Genomic DNA, 13,894 nt, shown 5'->3' with positions numbered 1-13,894 from the left:
TTTGGCAGGAGGGGTGGAACTGGATGAGCTTAAAAGGCCCTTTCAAGCCAGACCTGTCTGTGACTCCATGACCTTCACAAGTCTGTCTCAGTGCAGCAGAAGCCCTTTTTCAGGGCAGCACAGCCACACAGTGAACCCCCTGATGAACCCCCCTGCCCCATTACTGCCAACACAAAGCTGGGATGAGCCATTACCTTTTTGACGTCCTTATGGATGTACTTGGCTGTTTGCTTGGCCAACTCTGTTTTACCTGTTCCGGAGAGGGAAAGAAGAAACTTGCATTAAACCAGGTCTGTCCATCTTCTGTCTGTTCATCAGCTCTGCTAACACCAGGGCTGGAACTTCCTGCAACCAATACGTATATTTTTCTTGGGAAGTGGGTATTGCTGTTTTATCTCCAAGATCACACCCCACTGGGGTTCCCAGCCTGGGCAGGGTGAACTGGTGCATTGGAACAGCAGCATCTCTGCATTGGCTCCTTCAGCTTTAATTGATTCTCACATGATGGGAACAAAGCTCCCATCCCAAAGAACAAAAAGATATGGATAGATCAGAGTTTTGCTATATTGGATAGATCAGATTTTTGCTATATTTACCCTCAATATTTCAAGTTCCTCGTGCAATGCCTTGTAATCTCCAAATAAAGAATTTCAAGAAAATGGGGTGTTTTTTCTTCACTTTATATAAGACGATGGTCAAAAAATTCTGGGACTAGAAACAATCAGTAATGAAGCAAATCCACCCTGATGAGGGTAAACACATGCATCAACTCATGCCAGGCCATGTCCTGTGCTCCCAGACCATCCATCTGGGGAAAAAACTTAAAAAGGCAGTTTTATTGAAGTGTGGGTGCCAGAAAACTTCTCTTCCATACTGCTACCCCCCAGCATGACACTGCTGACTTTGTCAGGCTGATCAGGGGAAGGACTGGGCTGATTTTGACTCCTGGGGTGACCAGCAAAGCTGAGGTGAAGCCTGTCACCCCTTTGGAAGATGGATGCTCTGGGGGTTCACACTTGTCCCTCGCACACCCATCAGCAGTGCACTGCACATGGCTGCCTGTGGGATTTACCTGCACACTGAAAAATAAATGAGCAGGCACAGAAATAACTATTCTGAAGAAAAAAAGCCATGTGTATTTAAAAGGAAAATAGATTAAAAAGTACATTCTTACTGGAGTATTGTACATCTGCCCACAGCTGTATTGCAGTCACAACAGATCTGGTGGGTCAGATCAGCAAATCACCAAGAAAAGGGCTAAAAAAATGGGAATTCATGGGGAATTAATTCTACTCCACCTGATAAATCTCTGCCAAAATTCTGCATTTGATTTCAGTTAGAGCTTTGCTGACTTTGGATGATGCTGGATCAGAGCTCCTAATGTGTAAGGATGCAAGAAACTATGTTTGGAAAGGATAGCCAAGGCAAGGAAGAGAAGAGAAGAGAAGAGAAGAGAAGAGAAGAGAAGAGAAGAGAAGAGAAGAGAGAAAAGAGAAACGAGAAGAAAAGAGAAGAGAAGAGAAGAGAGAAGAAAAGAAAAGAAAAAAGAAAAGAAAAGAAAAGAAAAGAGAAGAGAAAAAGAAAAGAAAAGAAAAGAAAGAAAAAAGAAAAGAGGGAAGGAAAGGAAGAGTAAAGCCCCCATGGAAGGCCATGGGAGTGGAAGAACCAACAACTTACATCCCTGAGCCTTCAGGTCTGCTGTAGCAGGGCAATGAAGTATCAAAAATATTTTATTCTGATTTTATACAGCTTTATAGCAACTTATTTGGAGTTAATGCTTGTCCTGGCACTGTTCTGTGGCAGTGCATGGTCTCGCCTGTGCCCCTTAACCCCTCCAGCACTGGAGCATCAGCACCTTCTTGAGCCCTGTGGGAGGCAGTGGAAGCAGGAGAAGCCCTGAGGTTGCTCCAAATGTCACAGATCAGTTACTTTAAAGCTGTTTTGTTGGGGTTTTTTCCACAACTAAAAGTCATTTGGACCATTTCATGAACTGATCAGCTGTCATGTGGCATTTGATTGGGCTAGAGGACAAATCTTATCGGTGTCAATAAAATCCTGTCGTTTCAAAGCAATCTGTGCCCACAGGAGCAGACAAACAGAGATTCAGTTTGCAGGCAGCAAATTTTCACTATTATCCCACCATTCCCACTGGAATAGAGGGGTTTTCACTGGAAAGTTGTTAATGTAACACTTTTACTCTGAAAACTGCCCCTTTTTGAGACTCAGAGTGGGGGTTGTCCTCTGGGATAACTCAGCATGAGGCTGGATGTGGCTGGGTGTGCAGGTGTCCAGCTGTGGTCACCCTGCTGGATGATGGGTGACCTGCTGAAAGATGACAGTGTGTTTAACTGGCATTTTATTCCGACCCTGCAGCCCTGCAACAGCTCCCACCCCCTCCCCTCGGGGCTCTCCATCCCCCTCACCACAACCCAAATGTTACCTATTCCAGATGATCCCAAGAAAAGAAACACCAGTGGGTGCTCCTCATCATACCAGCCATTTTCCTTCCTCCGAATAGCTGTATTTGAAGACAATGAAAACAAAAAAGAGGGGGGGAAGCATATAAATCAATGCCACAAAGCAAGTGTAATTATCACTAAGTATACACTATGTTTTACTGCTCTCTACCCACTCCCAGTCCTCCCTGCCATTAGTGCTCTCTAATTTGATTAGCCAGCCAAGGCCCCAGAGACACCTAATAAGGTTAGCATGGATTTGGAAAGCTGCCCAGAGCAGATTTCGGATAAAGTTTTCCAGGATGTGCACTCAGCGTTTCCAGGGAGACGGCGGAGGAGGGGGACAAGGATGGATGGATGGACAGAGGGATGGAGAGGCACACCACCTTGCCAGCTCCCAAGTGCAGCCTTTCTGTGAGGAAAAAACAGCAGTTTTAAAGAGGTTTATAGGTTATTTCTGGCATGGAATGGGAAGAGGGAGGTGGCTGAAGGTCACAAACACTCTGAATTGGTGCAAGGATTGGGAAAAGTGTGGTGATTATCTCAGTGCCTCTCTGGACAGCAGCATCCAAGTGAATCCTGGGTGAGATCCCAGTGGAAAATTTTACAAAAGGCAAGAGCCCGGATTCCCTCCCAAACTCCCAGTCCAATCAGCACAGCCCTTTCTCAGGACAGACATGGATCTGCTGTGCAGAGTGGGTGATGGCTCCTACCCCCATGGGTGCCCACAGCTCTCCAAGGTGCTCTTCAGCTCCTGGAGCAGCCTCAGGCTCTGTGAGCGTGCTCACCAAGCCAGTAACATCATTGCACTGGGCTTAGTTGAAGGAGGAGGAGCTGCTTTTGAGTCCAAAGGATCAGATCTCATCCTCCACTGGCTGGATCTGGTCTCTGGAACACAGAAGTGGTTCTCCTGGATCAGACCAGCATCTAGTTCAATGTGAGAGATTAACTGACATCCCAGCCTTACTGCTTTATCCACAGTATTTCAATCCAGCCTGTATTACAGCTCTTACACGGAGTTACTCCTTCCCCATGAAATTTTCTAAGGTGTTTTGTAAGAGAGAACATGCACTGTACAGACTCAGGACCCCTCAGACCCAGCAAGGTCTCATGATTGGCGCATGGCGCTCCCAGATGCAGCCGAACCCAGAATGTGGCTCATTAGGAAGCAGGGCATGAAAACAGCAAGATGCCTGAAAATTATAACTAACAGGAATTTGAAGGTAACAGGGGAAAACAGCAGCACTGGAGGTGGGATGAGCAGAAGGAAAACACTGGGAGAGCTGTGGCTTAAAGGTCTTGGAATGCTGCTGCACACAGGCATGGCAAAGCTCGGCCTCTGCTGCCTTTCAGTGGTGCCCAGAGCAAAAGCAGGAATAAAGCCAAGAAACTATAAACCCACTTCTCTTTGTGACTGTCACCCTCAAAACACAGCTCCCTCATCTCCTTTGGGCCACTATCCTGGGTCCCAGCCTCTGTCCCTGTGCCTCAGTCCCATGTCTCCCTGGAACGAGGCACTGGCTGGCTCTGTGTGGAGCCATCAGTTTGTTTTCTTCCCAGAGCTGGCAGGAGAGCACAAGAGTGGCCTTTAAAACTGGGGGATTCTTCAATTCCATCTCAAAGTCAGTCCATAAAACCCTTTTCTTGATGGGGTATGGTAAATAGAAGACACCTAAGAAAAGGCATCCTAGACATGGTATGCCAAGAGCTCTTCCTGCAGGGGAGAGCAAACTGACATGGGAAATAAATAGTGCCATTTTGCATGTAAAAAGATTTGCATATAAAAATATTTAAACAATATTTCCATTTTGCATATAAAAATAAATGGAATGTCACAGCCTACAGCCTGACAGGGAAATGCTGCCTCTGCCAGTAGGGACACGCTGGGATGATGTTAAACAGCAGCAGCTCAAGTGAGATATTCCAGCAGCTGGATTGTATAGCTGCATGGAGGGGTCTCATGGGAATTTGGAGCTGCAAGATCTGCATGAAACCGAGCTCCTCAGAGTCCATGTTTGTATTCCAGGAGACCCAGGCAGCATGGGAGCCAGCACACCCGGTGAGGATTAAGAAAACAAGAGCAAAGCCTCACTGCAAGAACAAATCAATGAGCTGAGGTTAATGACGAGGGGTGTGAGGAGTGACCTGACCACAGTCATTAAGGATCTCCCCAAGAAGGCACCGAACTTGCTCAGCTACAGAGAAAATTAAGGTGCTCCAGGGGCTGGAGCAAGAGGATCAAACTACAAATAAAGCAGAACAGTTTTAATAACGAGGGTGATTAACCACTGCAGCCACTTAGGAAGAGAGTGGGACTGAATTCCTAATCCCTGTAAAGTCTGCAGGGAAAGCCAGGAGGGCTTCCCAAAAGGCAGTGGTAGCTCAGGATGAAGATAAAGATTTGCATCGCTGCCCAAATATAAAAAAACCCCCAGTTTAACCTTAAATCTAAGGCATGTAGAATCACGTAATTGTAGAAGGGTGTGGGTTGGAAGACCCACAGTTCCAACCCCTTCGGAAATGGGACTGAGCACTGGGATTGTGCATTTAGTGGGAGCTGGACCCCAGTGCTGCAAGAACTTGCCATTCCGTGCCTGGACACAGGCAGATGCATTACCTGTCCCCTTGGCCATGTTAATGAGTCCTGACTCCTGGCAAGTCTAAATTAGTTTGGGCACAGGGCCAGATGCAGCACTGGCTGGTGCCTGGCTCTGTCTCACCCTGCCTGGGCGTATCAGCGCAACAGACCAGCTTGGCTTCAGCCAGCGATCTGGCTCTGTCCAAAATCCTGGCCAAAGCCTGGTGGGAATCCCGTCCTGCCCTTCAGCTGCTCACTGGCCATGTCACCCCTGGAAACAGCCACCGCAGGAGATGAAGAGGAGAAAATGCTCTGCCACTGGCAGGGAGGTGCACAGAAGGGTCTGTGCTGCATCCCTCTGTGTGCTCTTCCCAGTGCTGCACATGCTCCTTCTCTGTGCTTTACAGCAGTGAACGGGAGGTCAAACACCTGGGGTGGGGATATTTCATAAAAATTGATGGGGAGTAACACAACTGCCGATAATTCCTGCAGCTATCTCAGCTAAGATAATAATGGTAATAAAGGTAATAAAAGTAATAAACTTCTGCTTTGGGGCATGGAGTGACCACTCACAGGGTCAGCATGTTCAGGGTCCAAAGACAGTGGGGTTAAGTGCCGCCTTCTTTCCCTCCCCTCTGCAGCAGGATGCCAGAGTTTATGGATAAATGCTCAAAGCAACTCCATGGATATAAGGCACCCCTTAAAAAACTACCATAAAGTTAAGAGCTTGAGATTCAGCATGTGATCTCTGTCAGAAGATGCTGAGCATCATATTTAGGAAGAAATTCTTCCCTATGAGGCTGGTGAGGCACTGGCACAGGTTGCCAAGAGAAGTTGTGCCTGACCCATCCCTGGAAGGCGAGGCCAGAACTGGGGTTAGAGCAACCTGGTCTAGTGGAAGGTGTCCCTGTCCATGTCAGGGGGTTGGAATGAGATGGGCTTTAAGGTCCCTTCTAACCCAAACCATTCCCTGATCCCTAGTCAGCAGGTTAGTCAAACCATCAGAGTGATAAGGTGTAAACGCTTTTCTACAAGCAGCCTTAAAACAATGAGCTATTCCAGCACACAGCACTCTTGAAAAAACTGTTTGGAAAAACTGAAAAAATCTGGATATCCCTAGGGAAGGGATACTACTCCCTAGGTTCCATGACTGGGGCTGGAGGAGGCTCTCCCAGGTTGTCCAGTGCAGTGTTCAGCTTCAGCAACAGGAACAAAAGCTCCATCCCAGGCCAGAGCAATGCTCAGCTTCAGCAGCAGCAACAGAAGCCCCACCCTGGGCCAGGGCAGAACATCAATGCCAGTTCCAAGGATGAAAGTCTCAGCTAGGAAAGCCACAGGAGCACTCTTCTCCTTGGAGTTTGTACTCCCAAAGTAGCTGCTGGCCACGCTGACTGTTCTTCATTGTCACCCAAGCATGAAATCCATGCTCTGCCTCTGGGAAAGCTGCCCCCTTCCTTCCTCCTGGCAGAAGTAAATAAATAAATAAATAAATAAATAAATAAATACCAGGAGGGAGGTCACACTGCTGTGCTGAAATCTCATTATGACATTCAGCCGCAATGTCCAAAACAAGAGCCTGATGATGATGACGCTGGGGCCTTCTTCTGTGGAGCTGTTCCTGGCATTGCTGCCGTGCTCTCACTTTATTTCGTCCATCTGTAACGGTGTGACTGCAGCCCTACGTCTCCAAGAGGCCCTTCAGCCTGCTATTGAACTGATAAATTCACTGTATTACTTTACACAAATCAATACCCCAGCAGTTATCAGCACTTGATGTGACTGAAATTGGTTTCAGCCAATTTGTGAGTGTAATAAATGTCCATTTATCAAATCAATTCATTCTGCAGGGCTCCTCGGCCCGTCCAGGTTTGGGGTACCACGGGGTGAAGGCTCTGGGGCCAAACTTGCTGTGGGATCATTGCCTCCACCCAGGTTCTGCATTGATGCTCCAGGGTCTGCAGCATTCCCAAAGAAGTGCTCTTCCAGCCCTGCTGCTGGCAGCTCAGGGTTATGAAACTCCAAATTAGACCAAAGCTGCATCCTTGCAAAGTTTCACCTGACCTACAGGCAGCAACACACATCAAAAAACAGCCCTCATAAAGGATCCTATATTATCCAAAATAACCCAAATTTTCTTTGGGCCAGAGCAGGATGATAGTCCTGCTCATCCATTTTCCTACAGCTTTGAAATACTGACTGATTTCAACATCACACCTGCTCAAAATCGGGAATTTTATCATTAAAATGTAGATTTTTCTGCACTACCCTTTCTTCAAAACCCCTAAAAAATAAACAACACTTTTCCTTCCTCCCTCCTCAACTTCAGGAAGAGCTGGAACAGATTGCTTCAATCCTCAAGGTCTATTCACCCTAAAAGGGGGAAGTGGTGGGTTTGAACCACCCTACCTCTAAGTAAGCACTGACTGGCAAACATGGTATATCCATATAAAAAAAGGTATTCTTTACCTGGCATAATATTTAGGATATTAGAGCACAAAACAAATACACATACATATATATACTAATCTCAGAGAGGAGAGATCCTGCTGATCCATTCTGCCTCCGCATCTTTTAGTGAAAAGGCAAATCAGCCCTAACCAGATCCAAAGCTCAACCATTTATGGAAGTGCCTGGAAACAGAACCCTAAGCCTTTTAGCTGCTCATTTGCATGTACCAGTTAGAGAATCTCAGCAGCTCCTGAGCCAGCAGCAATGACCTGCCTGTTTCTGATGCCAGGAGATGGAATATTTAATGGGGATTTTGTTAAGATGAACCGAACATCTACACCCACTGAGGGGGGTGGCCAAGCTGCCTCCCACCATCACCCAGTCAGGCACTGGTAACAACCTTGTGCCCTGGGAGATGCCCAGTTACTATCAGTTAACCCTCATCCACCTTCTCCCAGTCCTGTCCTGCTCCACATAGCAGAAAAGAGTGATGCAGGGCTTGGATGTATCTTATGGAGGCAACAGGGAAGGATTTTCCCTCTGTGGCAGTAATGCCATGCTGTCAGGGCTGTGGCTGCAGTGAGCTCCCCACCAGCATTCCCGGTGCATCCCCTTGCATGGGGTTGCTGAGATAACAGCTAGACTTGGTGATCTTAGAGGGTTTTTCTAAATGATTCCATAATTCTGTGATTCCATTCTATCCCCATCACTCCAGATCTGTGCTTCTAACCCCAGATCACACGTTCTCTTTGTATTCCTGGCTAAGCCCCTCTGGAGACTGTTTGGATCATGCACCGAGTGACGATTAAATCCAATTATTCAATTAAGGCACCAGTTATAAATTAAACATATCAGCCAGGATCAGTGGATCTGAAGATATGGTGTGTGGCAGGTCTGCTCACCAGCAAATGGCAGTGGCAAGGGCAGAGCGGAGTGATGTAGGGTTCACAAAGTGGCAGGAAAACCAGCTGGGCACAAAATAAATAACAAAGATAGTGAGGAAGTGCTTGAGAGAGAAAGTCCTGCCTTGAAATTCATCCTTCTGGACAAAAAACAGAAAAGAAAACGAAAAGAAAAACAGGGCAGAAGGGAAGGAGGGAGGAGGGGACAGAGAGTCTCCTGCTACCTTTTGGTCCAATATCCCGAGGCTGCAGGGGTATCAAGCACATTCCCTATAATTCAATAAGAAAAACCTCCATAAAGGCAGGGACGTTAATGCGCAGAAACACCACCTGTGTCAGGAACAGGCACTGCCCATTAATCACAGCTCCCCAATTAGCTGGGGCTGCTGCCCCCAGGCACAGCCGCTCTCTGAACACACAGGGTGCCTGTTGTCTTTGCAGGAGTATAGACTCCTTCCCAGCTCCTTCCCGGCTCCTTCCCAGCTCCCAGCTCACACTGGGCTCCTCTTTGTTAACTAAAGGCAATGGGTTTGTGTTTCTGACAGCATGCTCCTTGTCATTCTGCCCTGGCCTCAACAGCTCTTATTTTGCTGTCCCATTTTCAGGCATTAACTGGGATGCACGGATGGGTCAGGAATTACTGACAGAATCCAGAGGCTTTGGACTGGCAAATCAAACCCAGCCCAGCTTGCTGGAGCCTTGATTTCATGGAATCACAGAATGGTTTTTGTTGGGAGGGAGCTTCAAGCTCATCTCATTCCAACCCTCTGCGATGGGCAGGGACAACTTCCACTAAACCATGTTTCTCCAAGCCCCATCCTACCTGACTTCAAACACTTCCATGGATGGGGCATCCACTGTCAGTTCCCCAGCAACCTTGCAGACCTGCCCAGAGGCAGCCTCAGATCAAGGCTTGAGGGAACAGCTTGTCTTCCCTGTGGAAGAGGTGTGGGAGGGCAGAGTCACCAGCATGTGAAGGGTCCTACCTGCCCCCACTGTGGCTATGGCACTCTCCTGACCAATTATGTGCTCTTTTAGCCGCTGTTCCAGTGGGAATCTCCGCCGTTCCTCCACCTCCCTCCTGCGCTGTTCCTCCTGGAACTGTGGAGGGAAGAAAACATAGGGATCAGAGGCTTTATGAAGCATTGGGTCAGTACACAGATGTCAGAGCCCTGTATGGGGATCTCTCTGACATGGAGCCAGAGCATCCCCAGGGCAGATGCAGTTTGGTCTGGATGCACCAGCCCTAGCAAGGGGAAATTCCTGGATCTGTTGTGGATGGAGGTTGGGGTGAGTGGGAATGGGGATCCGGCTCTGCTGATGGGAAACCAGACCCTGTGCTACTACCTCTGTACTGGTGACACGGAGGGAACAATGGCACTGCTCAACAGCTCTTAACCATTAGGAGCTGTTTATTTTGGGAAATAAAGCCATGACTGTTCACCTAGATTTGTCTTCCTACCATCCACACATCTCCTGTTCAAAGACTCCAACCAGATCCTGCAGGGATGACAGAGTATCACCATGCCTTACATCCATGAGAGCTGGAGATGGACTTTGGACAAGGGCCTGGAGTGACAGGACAAGGGAGAATGGCTTCCCACTGACAGAGAGCAGGGTTAGATGGGATATTGAGAAGAAATTCTTCCCTGTGAGGGTGGTGAGGCCCTGGCACACGGCTGCCCAGAGAAGCTGTGGCTGTTCCACGCCTGGAAGTGTCCAAGGCCAGGTTGGATGGGGCTTGGATCAACTTGGTCTAGTGGAAGGCGTCCCTACCCATGAAATTAGGTGAGCTGTAAAGTCCCTTCCAACCTAAAACCTTCTGCGATTCTAAGATCTTTAGAAAGTGCTGCTGAGCCCTTCCTGCCACAAGCTGAGCTTGGCCACTCCCCACTGAGACCATTGCCTTGGGAAGATTAATCCCCCAAAACCAGACTCAGATGAGGACAGAACAGAAAGAGCCCATGGGATTTGCCAAGTGAGTAACTGCACCCACAGAACAGTCCCTGTCATTCAACCCACCTCACTACGGGGAAACACCCTCTAAAAAAGCCAGAAGGCAGGTGCCAAAGTTGCAGCAGGATCCAGCTGCTGGAGCCAGAGTGGATAACACCCAGCCAGGCTGCTGACGTCTCCTGGGCTAGCAGCGATTCTGACAGAAGTTAAAAAATAATAAATAGCAAACAATCCAATTTTGGCCAGTGCTATCAGTCTCCTGTGTAACAGAGATGCCATCAGCCCTGATCCTCACACAGAGCAATAACTTCCCTGCTGATCCCAGTGGAGCAGCTCTGGGACAGACATTCTGCCTGCGCTGATCCCCCCCAGCGCTGGGTACGATCTCACCATACATCTGTGTCTGTCTGTAGGATCCTGACAAATCTTTTCTCTCCCTCCTCTCTGGCCTTTTGGAAGGTGCAGGGATGTGATCAGTGATGTTAGGACACCCAGTGATTCTCATGGGTTCATGGAGAGTGGGGAAGATGTGCAGGAAGAGAAGGAAAGGACACCCCTCCTCTGCAATGCCTTCTCCCTCCCTCCTTGGAAAACTGACATAGTACAAGTCCTGGGTAGGAAGAAAGTCCCTTTCATGGGTAAAAGACCAGTGTTAGAGCTTTTTCCATGCTGTCCCACTACGGTCTTCTGCTCAGGATCTGTTCTGGAGAGCCCTGCTCTTAATGCCAGCTACTCAGTGGGCCTGAAGTGCTACCAGACAGCTCCTAGCTGGGTCATGCTGCCGGCCTGGAGCATCCTGAGCTCACACTGTGCAGGGGACACCGGGACAAGAAAACCCAGCAAGAAAAATGTATTTTAGATCCATCCATGACAGAACCTCTAAAAAAAAGCCCCACTAATCCTGGACTTTACACAAGACACAAACTTGCACTCCTTTCTCATCTGTTTCTCTCTCCATACATATCTAGCCGTTCCCACCTCCTCACTTTGTGGTGTGCAATGGTGATGGTGGGGACCATGTCCTCACCCTCTGGCAGCTAATCTTCCATTGTCCTGATGAAACTTGTCTGGCTCAGCACTAGCACTTAAGTGGAGCACAGTGATGTTACCTGCTTGTAGAGCAACACAGGGAGGAGTGCTCTGCTCTTATGTTGGAGGCAACTGGACTTCTGCACTCACCTCCTGATGTGAGGTCAAAAGCATCAGAAATCTTAATTTTTAAAAAGAGAAGGACTCAGTCTGTGCTTCGGCAGGTGGTAACAGCTGTCTGCCTGTCACTGGGGTGGGCATGGAAGTCATGGAGTCACAGAAGGGTGACTTTAAGAAACCTTACAGACCATCCCATTCCAACCCCACTGCCACAGGTAGGGACACCTTCCACTAGATCTGGTTGCTCCAGGTCCAACCAAACTGGCCTTGAATGCTTCCAGGATTGGGGCTGCCACAGCTTCTCTGGGCAATCTGTGTCAGAACCTCACCACCCTCACAGCAAAGAATTTCTTCCCAATATCCAATCTAACCCTGCCCTCTGGCAGTGGGAAGCCATTCCCTCTTGTCCTGTCACTCCAGGCCCTTGTCCAAAGTCCCTCTCCAGCTCTCTTGCAGCTCCTTTAGGCGCTGGCAGGGGCTCTAAGGTCTCCCTGGAGCCTTCTTTTCTCCAGGCTGAACACCCCCAGCTCTCCCAGCCTGTCTCCAGAGCAGAGGGGCTCCAGTAGCCCTTGGAGCATCTCCATGGCCTCCTCTGGATTTGGTCCAGCAGCTCGATGTCCTTCTGATGTTGGGAGTCCTGGGGCTGGAGGCAACTCTGTAGGTGGAGTCTCACCTGAGCGGAGCAGAGGAGCAGAATCCCCACCTTCCCTGCTGCCCATGCTGTGGGATCAGCTCAGGACGCAGGGGGCTTCTGGGCTGCCAGCACATGTTTTTTTAAGGAAGAAAAGTGGAGAATAAAATAACTGAACCTTTTACCAGCAGGAGAGGTAGAATTATCTGCTGGATAAATGCTCTCTTGAGCCCAGCACCAGTAAGGAAAGCTGCCCTGAACAGTTTGAAACTTGCCTTGGTTTTTATGCTTAAGTAATAGTTGAAGGAGAGAAAGGAAATATATCTCTGGAGCTGTTCCTGAGGAAGATGATTGTACTTGTATATAAACCACCAGACTGCCAAGCCAGCCTGTGATGAATATTCAGCTGGGGGGGAACTGGTGCTCCCGGGGTTTCATCCTCCCCAGCAGCCACATTCCACCGAGAGTCTTTGAGAATTTATTGCTCATTTTAATCACTGCTAGAGAATGAATAGGCAGAACTATTACGGGATGGACATATCCCATAGATTTTATTTACATATCCTTGTGACAGAATAACAAGGAGTTTTCATATGTATTTTTAATTTATTTTGATTTCCTTTATTCCTTAAAAAAAAAAATCAAACCACAACTGTGTGTGTGCTTTTCCTGAGCTTAGACCACACTTGCCTTGTGTTGAGGACTCTTAAGCTGGTTCGCAGTGGTGAACAGTCTGAAGAAATTTAAATAAGCACTCGTGTATCTATGACTAAAAGGGAGGGAAAAGCCCTTGAAACTGGTGTCTTTCCTCTGTCACTGGAGGGGTAGCAGCCTCTGGACTGAGCTTGGCTCTTGCAAATCTGTCTTTGCCATTCAGCTCCTCTTTGCACCCTGTCAGACCCATCTGGTGACCTCCCCTGTCTCCATCACTGTCTGCTGAAGGATTTTTAAGGAATACTTCAGCCAGGAAGAGCACACAGTTGCCCTTTCCCTAACCCCCTTCTGGAAGCAGCAGTGTGAGACCTCCTGACCAGGAACTGGTGTGCTTCATCCCAGTGAGTCACCTTTGATAGACCTTTCCAAGAAAACAAGCCTCCAGCTGTGACTCACATGCTTCTTTTCCCATCCTGAACATCCTCAGGTTGCTGACTTAAGCATATTTCATGAGAAAAATGTCTCTTCTGGTTATTTGCAAACTGGCTGTTGGTTAATCTGGGCACAACCTTCTATGTGGAGTTTGGGGCAGTGAAAGCTCATTTTAACCTTTCTTTAAACCTGCAAGACTTACCTCAGGATTTATTTTGCCCTTCCTATGGAAGAACCCCTCTCCAGACCTCCACAAAGCTGTCACAGCTCATGTCCCTGACATCTTCTGAGCTGATCAGTTTATATCCTGCTTTCCTTTAATCTTTCAAATTCTTTTTCCTGTAAGGTGGAAGACACTGTCACCCTTTGCAGGTTTTATGCCAAGGGTTGGTTCTGCTGGTGTTGTGCTCATGGACCTCCTCCCTTGGAGTGTTTTCCCATAAATGCAACCATACTTGGGAGGGATGCTGGAGGGATAATGGATAATGAAGATGATGAACACGGAGGTACTCCAAGGGCTGGATCGCCTCTGCTCTGGAGACAGGCTGAGAGTTAGGGGTGTATACCTGAAGAAGGGAAGGCTCTGGGGAGACCTTAGAGCCCTTGCCAGGGCCTGAAGGGGCTGCAAGAGAGCTGGAGAGGGACTTTGGACAAGGGCCTGGAGAAATAGGTTAAGGGGGGATGGCTT

General features: G+C 48.3%; 1 protein-coding gene across 1 annotated transcript in view; it reads right to left on the bottom strand.

Annotated features, from left to right (window-relative positions):
• CLPB (ClpB homolog, mitochondrial AAA ATPase chaperonin) overlaps positions 1-13,894 on the bottom strand; it is an 81,310-nt gene that overhangs the window by 12,492 nt on the left and 54,924 nt on the right. Inside the window, 3 exon segments of the mRNA XM_008631675.2 lie at positions 195-250; positions 2,441-2,518; positions 9,371-9,485. Of these exon segments, the coding sequence (XP_008629897.2) occupies positions 195-250; positions 2,441-2,518; positions 9,371-9,485 (249 nt within the window).

The sequence above is a fragment of the Corvus brachyrhynchos genome, unplaced genomic scaffold, assembly GCF_000691975.1.
Source record: "Corvus brachyrhynchos isolate BGI_N302 unplaced genomic scaffold, ASM69197v1 scaffold3, whole genome shotgun sequence".
In the NCBI taxonomy this organism is placed as follows: Eukaryota; Metazoa; Chordata; class Aves; order Passeriformes; family Corvidae; genus Corvus; species Corvus brachyrhynchos.
Note: the sequence above shows the minus strand (reverse complement) of the source record. Positions and strands in the feature narration are given on the sequence as shown.